We start from the raw sequence: 16,603 nt of genomic DNA, 5'->3' as shown, positions 1-16,603 counted from the left end.
TGAGGACCTAATGTATGACACGGTAACTATAGTTAACATTTCATAATTGAAACTTACTAAGAGAGGAGAAAATAAGCGTTCTTACACACACACACACACACACACACACACACACACACATACAATAAGTATGTGAGGTGATGGATATATTAATTAACCCAGTGGGAATCCTTTTACAATGCCTACATATATCAAATCATCATGTTTTATGTACATTTTAAGTATCTTACAATTTTGTCAATTATACCTCAATAAAACTAAAAAAAATAAAAGATGCAATGACCTAAAAACTCATGAATTTCATTTCAACAAATAGCTAATTATTTTAATTTGAATATGTAACCACTAAACAGCATGTTAATCATGGTAACAGAACACTGGAACATTAAAAAAAAGGAAACAATTCTGCAAAGAGGGTGAGGAAAAGTTCCTCATGAATCCTGCAAGAATCAGGGCTATGCATATCCTTGGATTTATTCAGCATTGTTCACAGAAATGATTACATCTCACCAAGTTACTAGAAAGTAAAACAGTTAGGAGAGCAATCAGTATTTTCCCCTTATTATTATGGGAAACGTAGCAATATAGCCCCTTCATTTAGATCATGGGGTAGAAATTTATATATGAATACTTCTATTCAAATTTAAAGATACTTCATACTCCATTAAAAGTCTAGTGATGGCTGTTACGCAAGTCACAGGAGCAAAAGCAAAGACTTCAGACTGTCTTCACAGTAGTTGTTAGTCTCTGCAGTAAAAATCACTTAATTTAAGCTTTTTCTTTATTTGCCACAATTTCACTTCAAGAAAACGGTTGTGGTGAATTGGCTGATTCTGACAAGCTACTTAATTGCCTGAGTCTTCTCTAAGAAAAAAAAAAGAGAGATAGGGCACTGGAACATTTCTAAGGTGGAAGGGAGATTTGCTCTGATCTTCCAATCCACACTACCTTTATCTGTACACATTCCTCAATGAATATGAAATGTCCATATTCTCTAAAGGATTCAACCAAAATTACCTTCATAATCTTTATTAGACAGTTGAGATATTGAATAGACAGAAAAATTATTTTCAAGAATTTTCTTATGACCAATAAGAGGAAGCTGAGAGTTAAATGGGGAGGAAAATGGAAGCTGGCCATTTTCACATCCACTGAAATGTCCCTGTAGCATCGAGGCAGCAGTTGCAACTTGTAGACAGGAATCTAACACAGTAAGCGTCTGGAGAAGCCCTCAGGCTAGGCCAACCCTGTTCACACACACACCTAAGTTATCTTCCTAGAATTACAACTCTATGGCTGGTGTCGTAGCCTCTTAAGGAAGACCATTTTCATGTGGCTTGTGAGGGAAAATGGCCTACTTATTTATTTAAAAAAAATTTTATTGGCATATAGTTGATTTACAATGTTCTGTAGGTTTCTGCTGTACAGCAAAGTGAATCAGTTATACATATATCCACTCTTTTTTAGATTCGTTTCCCATATAGGCCATTACAGAGTATTGAGTAGAGTTCCCTGTGCTATACAGTAGGTCCTTTTTAGTTATCTATTTTATATATAGTAGTGTGTATATGTCAATCCCAATCTCCCAATTTATCCCTCCCCCACCTTACCTGCTGGTAACCATTAAGTTTGTTTTCTACATCTGTAACTCTATTTGTTTTGTAGATAAGTTTATTTGTACCTTTTTTTTTAGATTCCACATATAAGTGATATCATATGGTATTTGTCTGTCTCTGTCTGACTTACTTCACTCTGTAGTGACAATCTCTAGGTCCATCCATGTTGCTGCAAATGGCATTATTTCATTCTTTTTTATGGCTGAGTAATATTCCACTGTATATATGTACCACAGCTTCTTTATCCATTCCTCTGTTGATGGACATTTAGGTTGCTTCCATGTCTTGGCTATTGTAAATAGTGCTATAAGGAACATTGGGGTGCATGTATCTTTTCAAATTATGGTTTTCTCTGCATATTTGCCCAGGAGTGGGATTGCTGGATCATATGGTAGCTCTAGTTTTATTTTTTTTAAGGACCCTCCATACTCTTCTCCATAGTGGCTGTATCAATTTACATTCCCACCAACAGTGCAAGAGGGTTCCCTTTTCTTCACACCCTCTCCAGCATTTATTGTTTGTAGATTTTTTAAAAGTATACTTTTCCATGGAAAAATAGAAAGAAAAACATTTAATAAATCAGATATCTGCTTGAGCCAAAGTTTTGTATTCATATGCAGCAATTTACTTTAAATGTGTATTTCCTCCCTTGATTAAGATTTCCTCAATAGAGTTGGCTGTATTTCATTACTATTACTGTATTTTCCATTTCCTTGTATAGAAAATGTCCATAACACCTGCATCTAAGGTTTATTGGGAGGATTACATGAAATGATGCTGTCTGCCTTGAGACGGCACTTATACTGGGGATCTATGCAGCTAGGGTTTCACAGAGCATAATTCACTCAGGCTAAAAAGGGACACAAAATCAGGGTATCTTTCTGATTTAAATTATTCAACAAACGATATGCAACAAATAAGGCTCATTTGAAATATATATATATCTCCACCACTACTGCTTTGAAAGAAAGACAAGGAATTACAGCAAGAATTAAGAAGAATACAGGGCAGTCGACACCATTCCCACACTCTGCCTTCCATCCATTATAAGCCACCCTTTCATTGTGCTCTGGAACGTATTCCCAGTTACGCACTCCTGTAATTTATAGTCTTTGCCCTCTTGTATCATGAATTTCTCCCTCGCTACTAGATCATTCCCATCAATACGCATATATGTGCTGATACCTCCCATCTTTTAAAAAACAAAATAACACTCAAAAGACCAACTGCCAACAGAAAAAAAAAAATCCTTCTTTGACCACATGTGACCCCTATTATATGGGCTCCCTTCCCAGCAGTCCACTGAAAACACTCTTGTCTATGTCATGAATAATCTCCACGTTGCCAAATCAAAGTTTCACTTGTCTATCCTCTTTTTAATTGAACCCAGCAGCATTTAGCCCAGTTAAACACCATCACTTCCTTCCAGAAATACTTTTTTCTCTCAGCTTTTCAATAAACAATTCTCCTGGTATGCTTTCTACCTCACTAGTTCCTCATCCTCTGAGTAGTTATTCATCTATTCTAGGACTTAGTCCTGGATCCTCATATTTCTTCTCTATCCAGACAGTCTCCCAGGTTGATTTCATTCACTTCCAGAGCATTAAAAACACTGACATGTTTTTGACTCCCAGGTTCCTTACTACAATCTTGATGTCTGGGCTTATATATTCAACTGCCTATTTGACATGTTCATTTGGATGTCTAATAGGTATCTCACATTTAACCTGCCCTTGTGGACCTTATAGAGGCCTCCTCAGCATCTAGCAGCTCAAATATCACTTCTTCAGAGAGGCTTTCCCCATCTTGCTTTCCCCATTATACCTCTCCCTCTACTTCTTAGTTATTATCTTATTTATTGCCTGTTTTCCCCACTAGCATATAAGCTTTATGAGGGCAGGGCTATTGTCTGTCTTCTCCACTTCTCTAATATCTAGAACAATGCCTAGCACATAGCAGATGCTCTACATATATCTGTTAAATGAACAAATATGCTTGCTAAGCAATTATGAAAGACTTCAAATCTTGCCTGGTCTTCTCTGATAAATTTATGTTTCCACCATAAACTTCATCAACTGTCTATTAATACAAAGCATATTTACACAGCCATAAAAGTTACTGCCTGGTAAGTATTTCTAGAATACTTTTTATAAAAATAAAGCAATGGGATGTTAAAAGGAATTTAGATTATCTTCAAAAGATCATTGTGTGAGACCTGTGACTGGCCATCTTACTGCTGCACCTGACATGCTATCCTGTCAGGGTCACAGGGACATTAAGCCACCACTTGGAGTGTCACTGACCATGCTGCCATAGGTGGTACTTCTGCCATTGCTTAAGTGGTCCCTCTCTGAAGAATGCAGTACTTGTAGATACAGGCAAATTGCAGGTAACAAGAATCTTTCACAGAGGGCAGCCATGTCTAGACCTTGAACCACTTCTTTTTTGTTTTGTTTTGTTTTGTTGGGGTTTTATTTTTTGGCCGTACCACGCGGCTTGTGGGATCTTAGTTACTCGACCAGGGATTGAACCAACGCCCTCAGCAATGAAAGCATGGAGTCTTAACCACTGGACCTCTAGTGAATTTCCACCTCTTTTTTTATAATATGGAGGACAAATTTGTCATGGGCTTATCCCTGAGGAATTCTTCCAGTTCTGTATCCTAAAACTGGTATCACAGAACTGATCTTGTGTTTTCTACCCAAAGAAATATATGTGATTGCTAGAGACCTTTATCAACAGTAGGGTTGCTCATCTATGTAATTAGAAAGAAGTATGGTACCTCTGTCGGACAATTTGCTGATAAACTTAATGAGCAAAAACAGCCCAACTAGAAGACAGGAAGCAGGCTTCCGTCAAACACATCCAGGATGCAGCTGATTTGGACAAGCCACAGCAGGCACTGGTTGAGAAGTGTCATTAACTTTTTTGATGTTCAGAGGAATAACACTGCTATGGCCTGGGAGGTTGCTTACTGGTAACGGCTATATAAAGTATATAGGAGGTCAAGAATCACCTGTGCAGAAAATGATGCATCAAAAGGAATACAACCACATGATAAACTGGGTAGAAAAACACATTGTGCAGAGCATCTTTGCTCAGAAGCAAAAGGAGACAATTGCCAAGTGCATTTTATATCTAAAGCTGCTCCCAAAGAAAGCTCAAACAAGTCAGTCTATAAATGCATCCATCTCAATTGAGACAGCTACAAACAGCTGATTTACTAAATGGAAACTAGTCTATGTGACAAAATCTTTTTGTCTGTTGTTGTAGACTGAACTTACATTTTACCTTTCATAAAAAAGAAAAGATTTGGGCTTGGATAGTGAGAGAAACAGAACAACCTATTGGCCAGTAATGTATTTCTCATCCTTCTTGCTCGGTATAAGCAGTTTGCTTCCAGCAAGAAACAAGCTGGACAGATAGATAACAAATTAATGACTTTTTATGAACCAATCAGAGAACTGAAGCCATCCCCAAATCTGGAGACAGGCACCTTCAGTGAGACACAACACCCAAGCATTTGCTTATCTGAGGCAGAAGCTACCCTACACCATGAGCCAGTAAGATCATTAAGCTAGAAATCTGGCTAATTGCTGAAGGCCAAGGGTGGGCCGGCATGAGAAGGGTGAAGCTCCTGGGGGGTCACAGTCATAGGGAGGTTCCTACCTTTTTGCTCTAGGAACTCCACCAGCCTCTCACAGAGAGGATCAGGGAAAATCTGGATAAAGTCCCCACCGTGGTTCTAGCTGGGGGAGAGGAACAGCAACAACTGCAAAATCTGCCCCTACTCTTCTCCGCGGCTTCATCTGCAAGCAGCGCCACCTGAAGGCACTAGGGTAATGCCACTGCAGCTGGGGGAGGGGAACTCTGCCCAGACCAGCCTCCCTATCTCATTCAAGTGAAGAAGGAACCTCACAGAGGGAAGGGCTTTAAGGTCACAGACCAAGACAGTGGATACTGAAAGAAGGGAACACAGGGGCAGGGAAAAGCTCTGCCCCTAGAGTAGGAGCAGAAATTCTTCCGAATGGCCAATACTGTGCACTCCCAAGAGAACGTTAGAGAATGCTCCCCTCATCCACACACCAGCACGCTAGCAAACCTCTAGTAATAACAGAGGAGTACAGCTGGAGGATTGCAAGAGACAGATTTTCTCAGGGAACAGCACAAAGGGAAGACCTAAAGCCAGAAGAGAGGACAAAAAAAAAGTCACTAGTGAACACTGAAGTCTATGGTGCCCATAGCAACAACAAACCTCAACAATGGTAACCATAGCAACAACAAACTTCAAACATAGCCCAACGCCTGGCTACATTAACACAAATCTCCACACTAAAGGCCCATTTATCTCAGTTTCTATTGCCCTGTACATGTCTGGCTTTCAACAACAAAAAAATCAGACATATTAAAAGACAAGAAATAAACAAAGTCTGAAAAGATAAAGCCATCATTAGAACAACACTCAAATATGAAAGATGTTGGAACTATCAGAGAGGAAATTTTAAATAACTTATGATAATATTAAAAGCTCTAATGGAAAAGGCAGTCATCATTCAAGATTAGATAAGTAATCTTAGCAGAGATATGGAAACTATAATAAGGAGTCAAATGAAAATGCGAGAAATCAAAAACACATGGTAATAGAAATGAAGAGGGCCTTCAATAGGCTCATCACTAGACTTGATACAGCCGAGGAAAGTATCAGGTTACTTGAAGTTCGGGCAATAGAAATTATATAAACTGAAAAGCAAAGAGAAAAAAAAGTGAAAAAAAACAACAGAGCACTGAAGAGCTGTGGGACAATATCAAACAATGCAATACAAGCATAACTGGAATCTCAGAAGGAGAAGAAAAAATGGGGCAGGTAAAATATTTGAAGAAATAATGGGTAAAACATATCCTAAAATTACAGACACAAAACCACATACCTAAGAAACTTAGAGGCCACCAAGCAAGGAAAACAAACAAACAAACATACTATACCTAGACATATCATATTCAAATTGCCAAAATCCAAAGACAGAAAAAATCTTGAAGGCAGCTGGAGGAAACCCATCGTACCTACTCTTATGGATTTAATGTTTTTGTTCCCCTCCAGATTCATATGTTGAAGTCCTAAACCCACACCACCCACCACCCCAGTGTGGCTGTATTTGGACATGGGGCCACTAAAGAAGTAATTAAGGTAAAATGAGGTTCTAAGGGTGGTATTAGTGTCCTCATAAACAGAGACACCAGAGAGCTCACACACTGTCTCTCTCCCTCTCTGTGTACATGCACCGAGGAAAGGACGTGCGATGACACACTGAGAAGGTGGCCTTAACCATGCTGTCACCCTGATCTTGGACATCCAGCCTCCTGGATTGTTAGAATGTTAATTTCTGTTGTTTAAGCCAACTGCCCTGTGGTATTTTGTTATGGCAGCCTGAGCAGACTACGATATCTACAAAGGAACAAATATAAGAATTAAAGCAAACTTCTTGCCAGAAACCAGACAAGCAAGAAGACAACAGAATGACATTTTTAAAGTGTTGGAAAAAAAAAAAACTGTAAAACCAGAATTCTATCAATATACCCTGTGAAAATACCCTTCAAAAAGGAAGGAAAAATAAAGAATTCTCAAACAAGTAAAAACTAAGGGAATTCATTACCAGTAGACCAACCCTGTAAGAAATGTCAAAGGACATTCTTCAGGCAGAAGGAATATGACATAGCTTAAAAACTTAGACTTACACAAAGAAATAAAGAGCACCAGAAATGGAAGAAATGAATGTAAAATATAATTTTCAGCTTATTTTTAAATACACTGAAATATAACTATAAAGCAATAGCAGTGACAAGGTGATGGGTATTTATAATATACATAAAAGTAAAATATATGACAATAATGGTGAGAGACTCAATCTTCCCCCTGAGATCCAGACTAAGGCAAGGATATCTTCTCTCAGTACTATTCAACCTTGCACTGGAAGTGCTAGCTAGTGCAATAAGGTAAGAAAAAGAAAGAAAAGGCATACAGATTGGAAAGGAAGAAATAAACTGCCTTTATTGGCAGACAATATGGTGGACTATGTAGAAAATCCCCCCCCAAAAATCTACCAAAAAACTTCCTAAAATGAATAAGTGAGTTTAGCAAGGTTGCAAGATACAAGGTCAACATACAAAAATGAACTGTGTTCCTACCTACTAGCAATGAATAAATGGAATCTGAAATTTTAAAAAGATGTCATTTGCAATAGCACCACAGAAATAAGTACTTAGATATAAATCTAACAAAAAATATATAAGATATGTGGAAAGCTATAAAATACTCATAAACAAATCAAAGATCTAAATAAATGGAGAGCTATATCATGTTCACAGATTAAAGACCCAATGTTGTTAAAATGTCAACTCTCCTGATTTGATCTACATTCAATGTGATCCCAATCAATCTCAATATGGTCCCAAATGTAGCAAGCTTTTTTATACAAATTGACAAGATTGCCAATTTATATAGAAAGAACAAGAAACTAGAATAGCCAAAACATTCTGAAAAAGAAGAATAAAGTGGAAAAATTCACATTGTGAGACTGAAAGATTTCCTATAAAGCTACAGCAATCAAAGATAATGTGGTACTGGCAAAGGACTACACATAAAGATGAACAGAACAGAATAGAGCCCAGAAATAGTCCCACATAAATGCAGTCAACTGATTTTTGACAAAAGTATAAATGTAATTCAATGGAGAAAAGAGAGCCTTCTCAACAAATGATACTGGAACAAATGGATGTCTATATGCAAAACAAATGGATGTCTATATAATTTACACCTTATGCAAAAATTATCTCCAAATGGACAACAGATCTAAATGTAAAACATAAAACTATAAAACTTCTTGAAGAAAATATAAGAGAAAATCCGAGTGACCTTGGATTTGGAGATTAGTTTTTCCATACAATACTAAAAGCACATCCAGTGAAAGAAAAAAAAATCAATAAATTGGACTTTATCAAAATTAAAACTTTTCCTCTGTGAAAGTCGCTTTTAAGTGAATTAAAATACAAGCCACAGACTGGGAGAAAATATTTGCAGTCACGTATCTAGTAGAGGACTTGGTCCAGAATATATAAAGAACTCTTAAAACCCAGTAAGAAATAATAAGATAATAAGCAATAAGAAATAACAACTCAATAAGAAAATAACTCAATTGAAAAATGGGTCAAAAATATCTGAACAGACACTTCACCATATAAGACATGTAGAAGGCAAGTAAACAAATAAGATGCTCAATATTATTTGTTGTTTGGAAAATGCAAATAAACACCACAATGAGATACCACTCATGACACACCTATTAGAATGCTTAAAATGCAAAAAACAAGCAAACAAACCAACAAACAAAAGGACAATAACAATTGCTGACAAGGATGTGGAACAAGAGGAACTTTCTGGTGGGTATGCAAAACAATGCAGTGACTTTGGAAGAGAATTTGGCAGTTACCTAAAAAGTTAAACATAGACTTAGCATACTACCCAGGAACCACACTTCTAGGTATTTACCTAAGTGAATTTAAAACTTATGTCTAAACAAAAACCTACATGTGAATGTCTGTAGCAGCTTTATTCATAATCGCTAAAAACTGGAAGCAATATTAACAGAAGAATAGAGAAACAAATTATTTCAGAATAAAAAGGCTATTTTTAAAAAATGGCCTTCAGCATATAAGTAAAAAGGTTTTGAAGAATTCTGAATAACAAGTGAAAATACTCATGATAAAGTCCTAAATGAAAAAAGCAGCTTAAAAACTATATACACCCACACACACAAATTATCAACTTAACTATTAAAAGAGAGAGATGCATCGAGATAAAAGAACAGAAGTAAGTATTCTAAGATATTAAGAGTAGTTACCTCATAGATTATTTTCCCCCATCTTTTTGGTATTTCTCCGATGTTCTACAATGAACAGATACGAGAGGAGAAATGTTCTGTACTCTGTATTTTTTAAATGGTCTCACTTCTTTACAGTAGCATGCCCCCAGTTCTTCATGAGATGTTGCTGGCTGCTCTATAAAAAGGGTTCTTTGGTCAGCCATATGTGACTGCTTGGCACACTGTCCCTCTTCTGGAGACTCATAATACCTGGTAGGATGTTAAAGGTTCTGAGAAGGCAGCTAATAATGAAACTTGTTTAACTTGATTTTTTTAACCAGCATTTACCAAATTTTTTTGACCATAGAATTTGTATTTTCTCAAAACTACTTAATATCTCAGGACTACTAGGATTACACAGAACACATGTTGGGGAAATGTTCGCTTAGAACCCCTCTGGTAGTTTTTTTTTTTTTTTTTAATAGTAATCTTTTATTTATTTATTTATTTTTATATTTATTTTTGGCTGTGTTGGGTCTTTGTTTCTGTGCGAGGGCTTTCTCTAGTTGCGGCAAGCGGTGGCCACTCTTCATTGCGGTGAGCGGGCCTCTTCACTATCGCGGCCTCTCTTGTTGCGGAGCACAGGCTCCAGACGCGCAGGCTCAAAGTTGTGGCTCACGGGCCTAGTTGCTCCGCAGCATGTGGGATCTTCCCAGACCAGGGCTCGAATCCGTGTCCCCTGCATTAGCAGGCAGATTCTCAACCGCTGTGCCACCAGGGAAGCCCCCCTCAGGTAGTTTTTAAGGGAAGTAACTGAGCTGTTTCTGGAGATTTCTTTGGCTGATTTAGCAAAGGATGAATTATATATGCCTTTTGCTCCATGGACAAGATGACCCATTATGTGGATACCAGTCAGCCTCTTCCCCCAGCCACTGCTGTCATTGCCCAATGGGCTCATGAACAAAGTGGCCATGATGGCAGGGATGGAGGATATACATGGGCTCAGAAACATGGATTTCCCCTCACCAAGGCCAACTGGCTATGGCCATGCTGAGTGCCCAATTTACCAGCAGCAGGAGAAACTAACACAGAGTCTTCAATACGGCCCCATTCTCCAGGTTAATCAGACAGCTGTCAGGTGGCTGATTATATTGGACTGTTTCCATCATGTAAAGGGCAATGTTCTATTCTTACTGGAATAGACACTTACTCTGGATATGGACATGCCTTTCCTCCCCGTAATATTTCTACCAAAACTACCATCCATGGATTTACAGACCATCCCTGGATTTACGGAATGCCTTATTCACAATCATGATTTCCACACAGCATGGCTTCTGATCATGGAACTCACTTTACAGCAAAAGTACAGCAAAGGGCCCATATGCAAGGAATTTACTGGTCTTATCATGTATCCCACCATCCTGAAGCAGCTGGCTTGCAAGAATGGTGGAATGGCCTTATGAAGACTCAGCTGCAACACCAGCTAGGTGGCAGTACCTTGTAGGTCTGGGGTTAGGTTCTCTGGAAGTCTGTATATGCTCTGAACCAGCAGCTAGTACATGGTACTGTTTCTCCCATAGCCAGTATTCATGGGGTCCAGGAAGCAAGGGGTGGAAGTGGGAGTGGCACCACTGTAACTAGCAAAATTTTTGCTTCTTTTCCCACAAATTTATGTTCTGTTGGCCTAGAGGTCTTGGTTCCAAATGGGGAAATGCTTCCACACGGAGACATAAAATGATTCCACTGAACTGGAAAGAATGCCACCTAATCATTGTGGGCGCCTCATGCCTCTGAATCAACAGGTAAAAAAGGAAGTGCTGGCTGGGGTGACTGACCCCGGCTACTAGGGGCAATAGGACTACTACTCCACAATGGAGGTGAGGAAGAGTATGCCTGGACTATAGGAGACCCCTTAGGGTATCTCTTAGTATTACCATGCCCTGTGATTAAGGTGAAAGGAAAACTACAACCCAATCCATGCTGGACTACTAACGGGCCAGACCTTTCAGGAGTGAAGGTTCAGGTCATCCCATGATTAGCAGCGATGCTTGCTGAAGACAAAGGATAGAGTGGGTAGTGGAAGAAGGTAACTATAAGTACCAGCTACATCGACTTGACCGGTTACAGAAATGAAGACTGTAATGGTCATGAGTATTCCCTTCTTATTTTGCTATGAATACATTTGTGTGTATATGTATCTTGTTTTCTTTTCACTCTTATTCCCTAATCATGTAACCATAAGATGTATTGACTTTGTGTCATGGTTAGCAAGGAGAAGAATAAACATCATTCAAGGACTTTACCTCCTCTTCTGGGGAAGAGGTGTTCATTTTCAGTTGTATGCAGGATAGTTGTATCATGTTAGGCAGAATTATGATCTTGTTGTTTATTTGGAGACTAGGTATGGTTTAGGGAGATGTATATGGGTGCCAAGTTGATAAGGCATGGACTTATGATTTTAATTTTATGTGTCAACTTGACTGTTCCACAGGGTTCCCAGATTAAACATTTCTGGGTGTGTCTGTGAAGCTGTTTTCAGGCGAGATTAGCCTTTGAATCTGTTGACTCAGTAAAGCAGGCTGCCCTCCCAAATGTGGGTGGGCATTATCAAGTCCTTTGAGGGCCTGAAGAGGACAAAAAGGCAGAGGAGGGAGGAATTTGCCTGTTTTTTTGCTTCTTGCCTGCCTGTTGAGCTGGGATATTGGTCTTCTCCTGCCCTTGAACTGGGATTTATACCACTGGCTCCTCTGGTTTCAGGCCTTTGGACTTGGACTGGAATTACTGGAATTACCAGCTTTCCTAGGTCTTCAGCTTGCAGACAGCAGCTCCTGGGACTTCTTACCTCCATAATCCTGTGAGCCAGTTCCTCATAATAAATCTTCCTATACATATATCTTATTGGTTGTGTTTCACTGGAGAACCCTGGCTAATACAGTTTCCAATTCAAATCCCTCCTCTATGAAAATACTTCTGATTTCTCCAAAATCTTCATGGATCTGGCCCTGTTCATATAACTCTCTTGATCTCTTTTGGCCTGTGAGGCACAGGACAGCATATGCTTGTACTATATTCTCTCTGACAGGTGTGTATTTTTAGGCCTTATCTTTCCAACTAGAATTTAATAACCTTGAAAGTAACAGCTTTATCTCTTACTTCTTCTGTATTTTCTTCCATTTGTTCATTTGTTTGTCCATTCATTTTTCATCCATTCAGTAGATTTTCTGAGTTTCTACCACTAGCTAGTTCAATAGTGAGTAACATCTGAGCGCTCCCCTTATTCTTAGGGAGATTACGGTTTAGTTGGGGATACAGAAATGAATAAGATAATCAAGAAACAGATACATAATTATAAGCCCTGGTAGTACTTTGAAGAAGATATACTCAGAGTCCATAAAGAGGGACCTAAGCTAACTCTGGGTAGAGAGGAGGGTGGGACAAGGCAGGAAAGGCTAACCATGTTGAGCTAAGATCTGAGGAATGAATAGGTTTTCATTAAATAAGGTAGAGAAAGGGTGGAGGCGAGAGAAGAGTGTTCTAGACCGAAGTTCTCCGGAGAGAAGGTGCACAGGACCACAGGATGGCATACAACAGGCTTCAAAGGACAGGTGGCTGACCAAATAGAAACTACTAACCATTTTCTTCAGTCTCTTCTCTTCTCGTTTTTTCTCAAGCTGAGCCTCCTTTTCTTCTGCCTCCCTCTTCCGACGCTCCTTCTCTTGGGCCTTTAACTGGGCCTGATCAAGATTAGAATTTGTAAAAATCAGAACCCTCAATTTGTGTGGAAATAAGATCTTTTATGTTGAGGAAAGTCAAGTATCTACCACAGTGCTCGCCCAGTCTCTGGAAGAAGCCTGTGCTTTGTGTTAAAAGTAGAAAGCCTGACCAGCAGGTGGTCAGTAGTGTAACCTAAATGTTTCTCCAAAAGAATTCTCTTCTACTTGGGAAGATGAGACTAAGCATGAATAAGACCATTAACTTTTCATTACAAAATGATTACTTTTTAGTTCTTATTTTCATTTATGAAATACTAAGTCCAAACTATATATAGCGTAAGAAAATTTTTTCTTCCATTTCACCAAAAAACCCCAAAGCTGTTAGAACTATTTATTTTTTCTTAGTAGGTACAAAATTTACTTCTGGCAGTCCAGGTCAAAACTTTGGAAGATAAGAATTACTCACCTTTGTAAACTTATCAGGTTGGACATTTACCTGTAACACATTAGTCTTGGTTATGTGTAAACCTCCTAAGTTGCCAGCTCCCAACAACTTTCATAATATTTCCTTCCTGCTATATTAATGATGCTGATGTTTTTTCCCTTCATTTTCCTAAAATTATCACAGAGTTCAGGCCGGGAGGCAAAAAGCCATATCCAAAGTTGGTGTTACACTATTGCCTTAATGGTCTTAAACAAGCTAGGTTTCATCTTTTAATAAAGACCTATACAAATCCTTTTTCTTGCCTCACTTTGCATTCTTGATTTATTACCAATTTCTCCTCTTCTTTTTTTTTCTTCCTCTCTGCCAAGATCCGCCTACGTTCAGCTCGCTGAACTGCTCTCTCTTCCATGGCTAGAAAATAGTAATGCAGATCCAATATAAAAAATATAAGGAATGCTGCAAAAGAAATGTCTCCATTTTATAGTAAAATTTAGTGTTATTGTTAAAAGTTTCCTTTTAAGTTGAATGTTCACAATCTCAGAAGTATATGTGTGTGCATAACATTTATATAAAAATATAATTACGGGCTTCCCTGGTGGTGCAGTGGTTAAGAGTCCGCCTGCCAATGCAGGGGGCACGTACAGGTTCGAGCCCTGCTCCACATGCCGTGGAGCAACTAGGCCCGTGTGCCACAACTACTGAGCCTGCACTCTAGAGCCCACAAGCAACAACTACTGAGCCCGCGTGCCAAAACTACTGAAGCCCATGCACCTGGAGCCCGTGCCCTGCAACAACAGAAGCCACCACAATGAGAAGCCCGCGCACCACAACGAAGAGTAGCCCCCGCTCGCAGCAACTAGAGAAAGCCATGCACAGCAACAAAGAACCAAAGCAGCCAAAATAAATAAACAAATAAATAAAATTTAAAAAATATATATATAATTACAAAAACTGTAGGTATACACACACACACACACACACACACACGCCCTACAAGTTAAAGATCTACAATCCCATCCTCAGCAATGATGAACAATTTGCAGATTAATTATGTTTTTGTTCACATTTCTATTAGAATAACTGTTCACTAGTTTAAACAAGATAATCTGTCTTGATGGTACTTTTAGTACGTGAAACCCAGAAACCAGAATTTTAATCTGATAATTCTTTTAATGAATGTAGAAAACTTTAATTACATCTAACAAATACTCTGAGAATAGAATCACTCCTCAGATCCCACTGAGTTTGCTACTTTTTCCTAAGTCACTATACATATGTCTGTATATGTAACAACAATGACAACAAACAAACTGAAGTTTGGGGTCATAATGATTACATTTTTAAACTAGCTTTAAGGCCTGGATATCCAGATGGACAGGAAATGGAATCGTACTAGGCATCTGAAGAACTGGCATCTGAATGAATTCAAGTGTCAGACTCCTGTTCTTGACAGTCTATTAAATATCCATCCAAAACAAGCAAATGTGCAAGATGGCTTGACAATACGACTCTGTCACCAGTTGGGGTTTCACAGGCAGGGGGGCATGGGTGGGAAGAGTATCAAGTTCTGCTCACCTAAGTCAGCCAATGGTTACTTTCGGTTCCTTGTGCTATGTTACAGAGAAGAAAATTTAAGTCCAAGTTTCAAGAATTAATAAACAAAAAACTCGCCAGGCTATTTCTTACAGATATTAAGTGTCTGCTTTGCTGGAAAAAGAATAGTGGGGTTGGCACAGATGGCAGGAATGAGACTCTCTTTAAGGGGGCAGAAATGGACTAGAGGATTAAAGTGAGAGCCCCGAGAGGCAGAGTCTGTGGTAATATGGCCTTTTCCCATCTTTTCTAGAGCCAGTCATTAAAGACTACTTGAAAAGTAACCAGGTGTTCTAAAACATGCAAAGTCTTTGATCGGATAATAATTTTTTAAAAATAATCACACCAAACTGGGCATTTCCTGAGCATCCTCATTGGCGGACAAAGAGGGCATAAACTGCTGACCTGGAAGAGAGTCAAGGTAAAGATGGCTGATTTCTTCATTAACAGGAATGGACTTCAGGCACAGTGTCCGTCAGGTGACATCACTTCCCGTTAGGGCAGCAATCTTACCATAGATGAAAGATCAGATTTACAAACCACAACGTAATTGTCAAAATGCCTACCACTTCATATAAACATATGTTCAGTGCATGACTAAGTACAGAGTCAAAACAACTGGCAGATTCACTAGGGGGGTTCTAAGGAATACTTCTATTCTCATAGAATGGTTTGGTTTAAATAATGATTTCTATGCACATCAAGAATGTTATTAAAATGTCTGGTTTGATTTGTAGAGACGTGGATGGACCTAAAGACTGTCATACAGAGTGAAGTAAGTCAGAAAGAGAAAAACAAATATATACCAACGCATATATGTGGAATCTAGAAAAATGGTATAGATGAACCGGTTTGCAAGGCAGAAATAGAGACATGGATGTAGGGAACAAATGTATGGACACCAAGGGGGGAAAGCGGCAGGGAGTGTGATGAATTGGGAGATTGGGATTGACATATATACACTAATATGTATAAAATAGGTAACTAATAAGAACCTGCTGTATAGCACAGGGAACTCTACTTCACTGTACAGTAGAAACTAATACAACATCGTAAAACAACTATACCTCAATAAAAAAAATGTTTTTTTAAATGTCTGGTTTGTGGATTTCATTCTAAAAGCCTATCATCAAGGCACAACCCATTATAAAATGATGTAATAACTTGATGTGGATTGCTGTAAACTGATCAATATTTTAATGTTAACAAAGTACAGTGATAGGTGATCTTTATCAGGGTTTATTCTTAGCAGCTACATGGAATTTTTTATTTGTGTAATTGTCCCATTTCTAAAATCGCAATCCAAATTACAGAAAAATGCTTAAACCTTTCAGCAATGTTTTGTTTGTTTTTTGTTTTTGTATTGGCTAGGAAGAC

General features: G+C 38.5%; 1 protein-coding gene and 1 pseudogene across 7 annotated transcripts in view; one reads left to right on the top strand and one right to left on the bottom strand.

Moving 5' to 3' along the window:
• Window positions 1-16,603, bottom strand: part of CCDC191 (coiled-coil domain containing 191) — a 103,840-nt gene that overhangs the window by 23,963 nt on the left and 63,274 nt on the right. For all 7 annotated transcript variants that reach the window (XM_060150573.1, XM_060150574.1, XM_060150578.1 and 4 more), the window contains 2 exons: window positions 13,962-14,044; window positions 13,108-13,209 (listed from right to left, as the gene is read on the bottom strand). In XM_060150573.1, coding sequence (XP_060006556.1) covers window positions 13,108-13,209; window positions 13,962-14,044 — 185 coding nt within the window. The remainder of the gene's footprint in view (window positions 1-13,107; window positions 13,210-13,961; window positions 14,045-16,603) is intronic.
• Window positions 4,222-4,835, top strand: LOC132520778 (ATP synthase F(0) complex subunit B1, mitochondrial-like; annotated as a pseudogene).

This window comes from Lagenorhynchus albirostris, chromosome 5 (genome assembly GCF_949774975.1).
Source record: "Lagenorhynchus albirostris chromosome 5, mLagAlb1.1, whole genome shotgun sequence".
In the NCBI taxonomy this organism is placed as follows: Eukaryota; Metazoa; Chordata; class Mammalia; order Artiodactyla; family Delphinidae; genus Lagenorhynchus; species Lagenorhynchus albirostris.
This window is presented reverse-complemented; position numbering and strand designations above follow the sequence as displayed.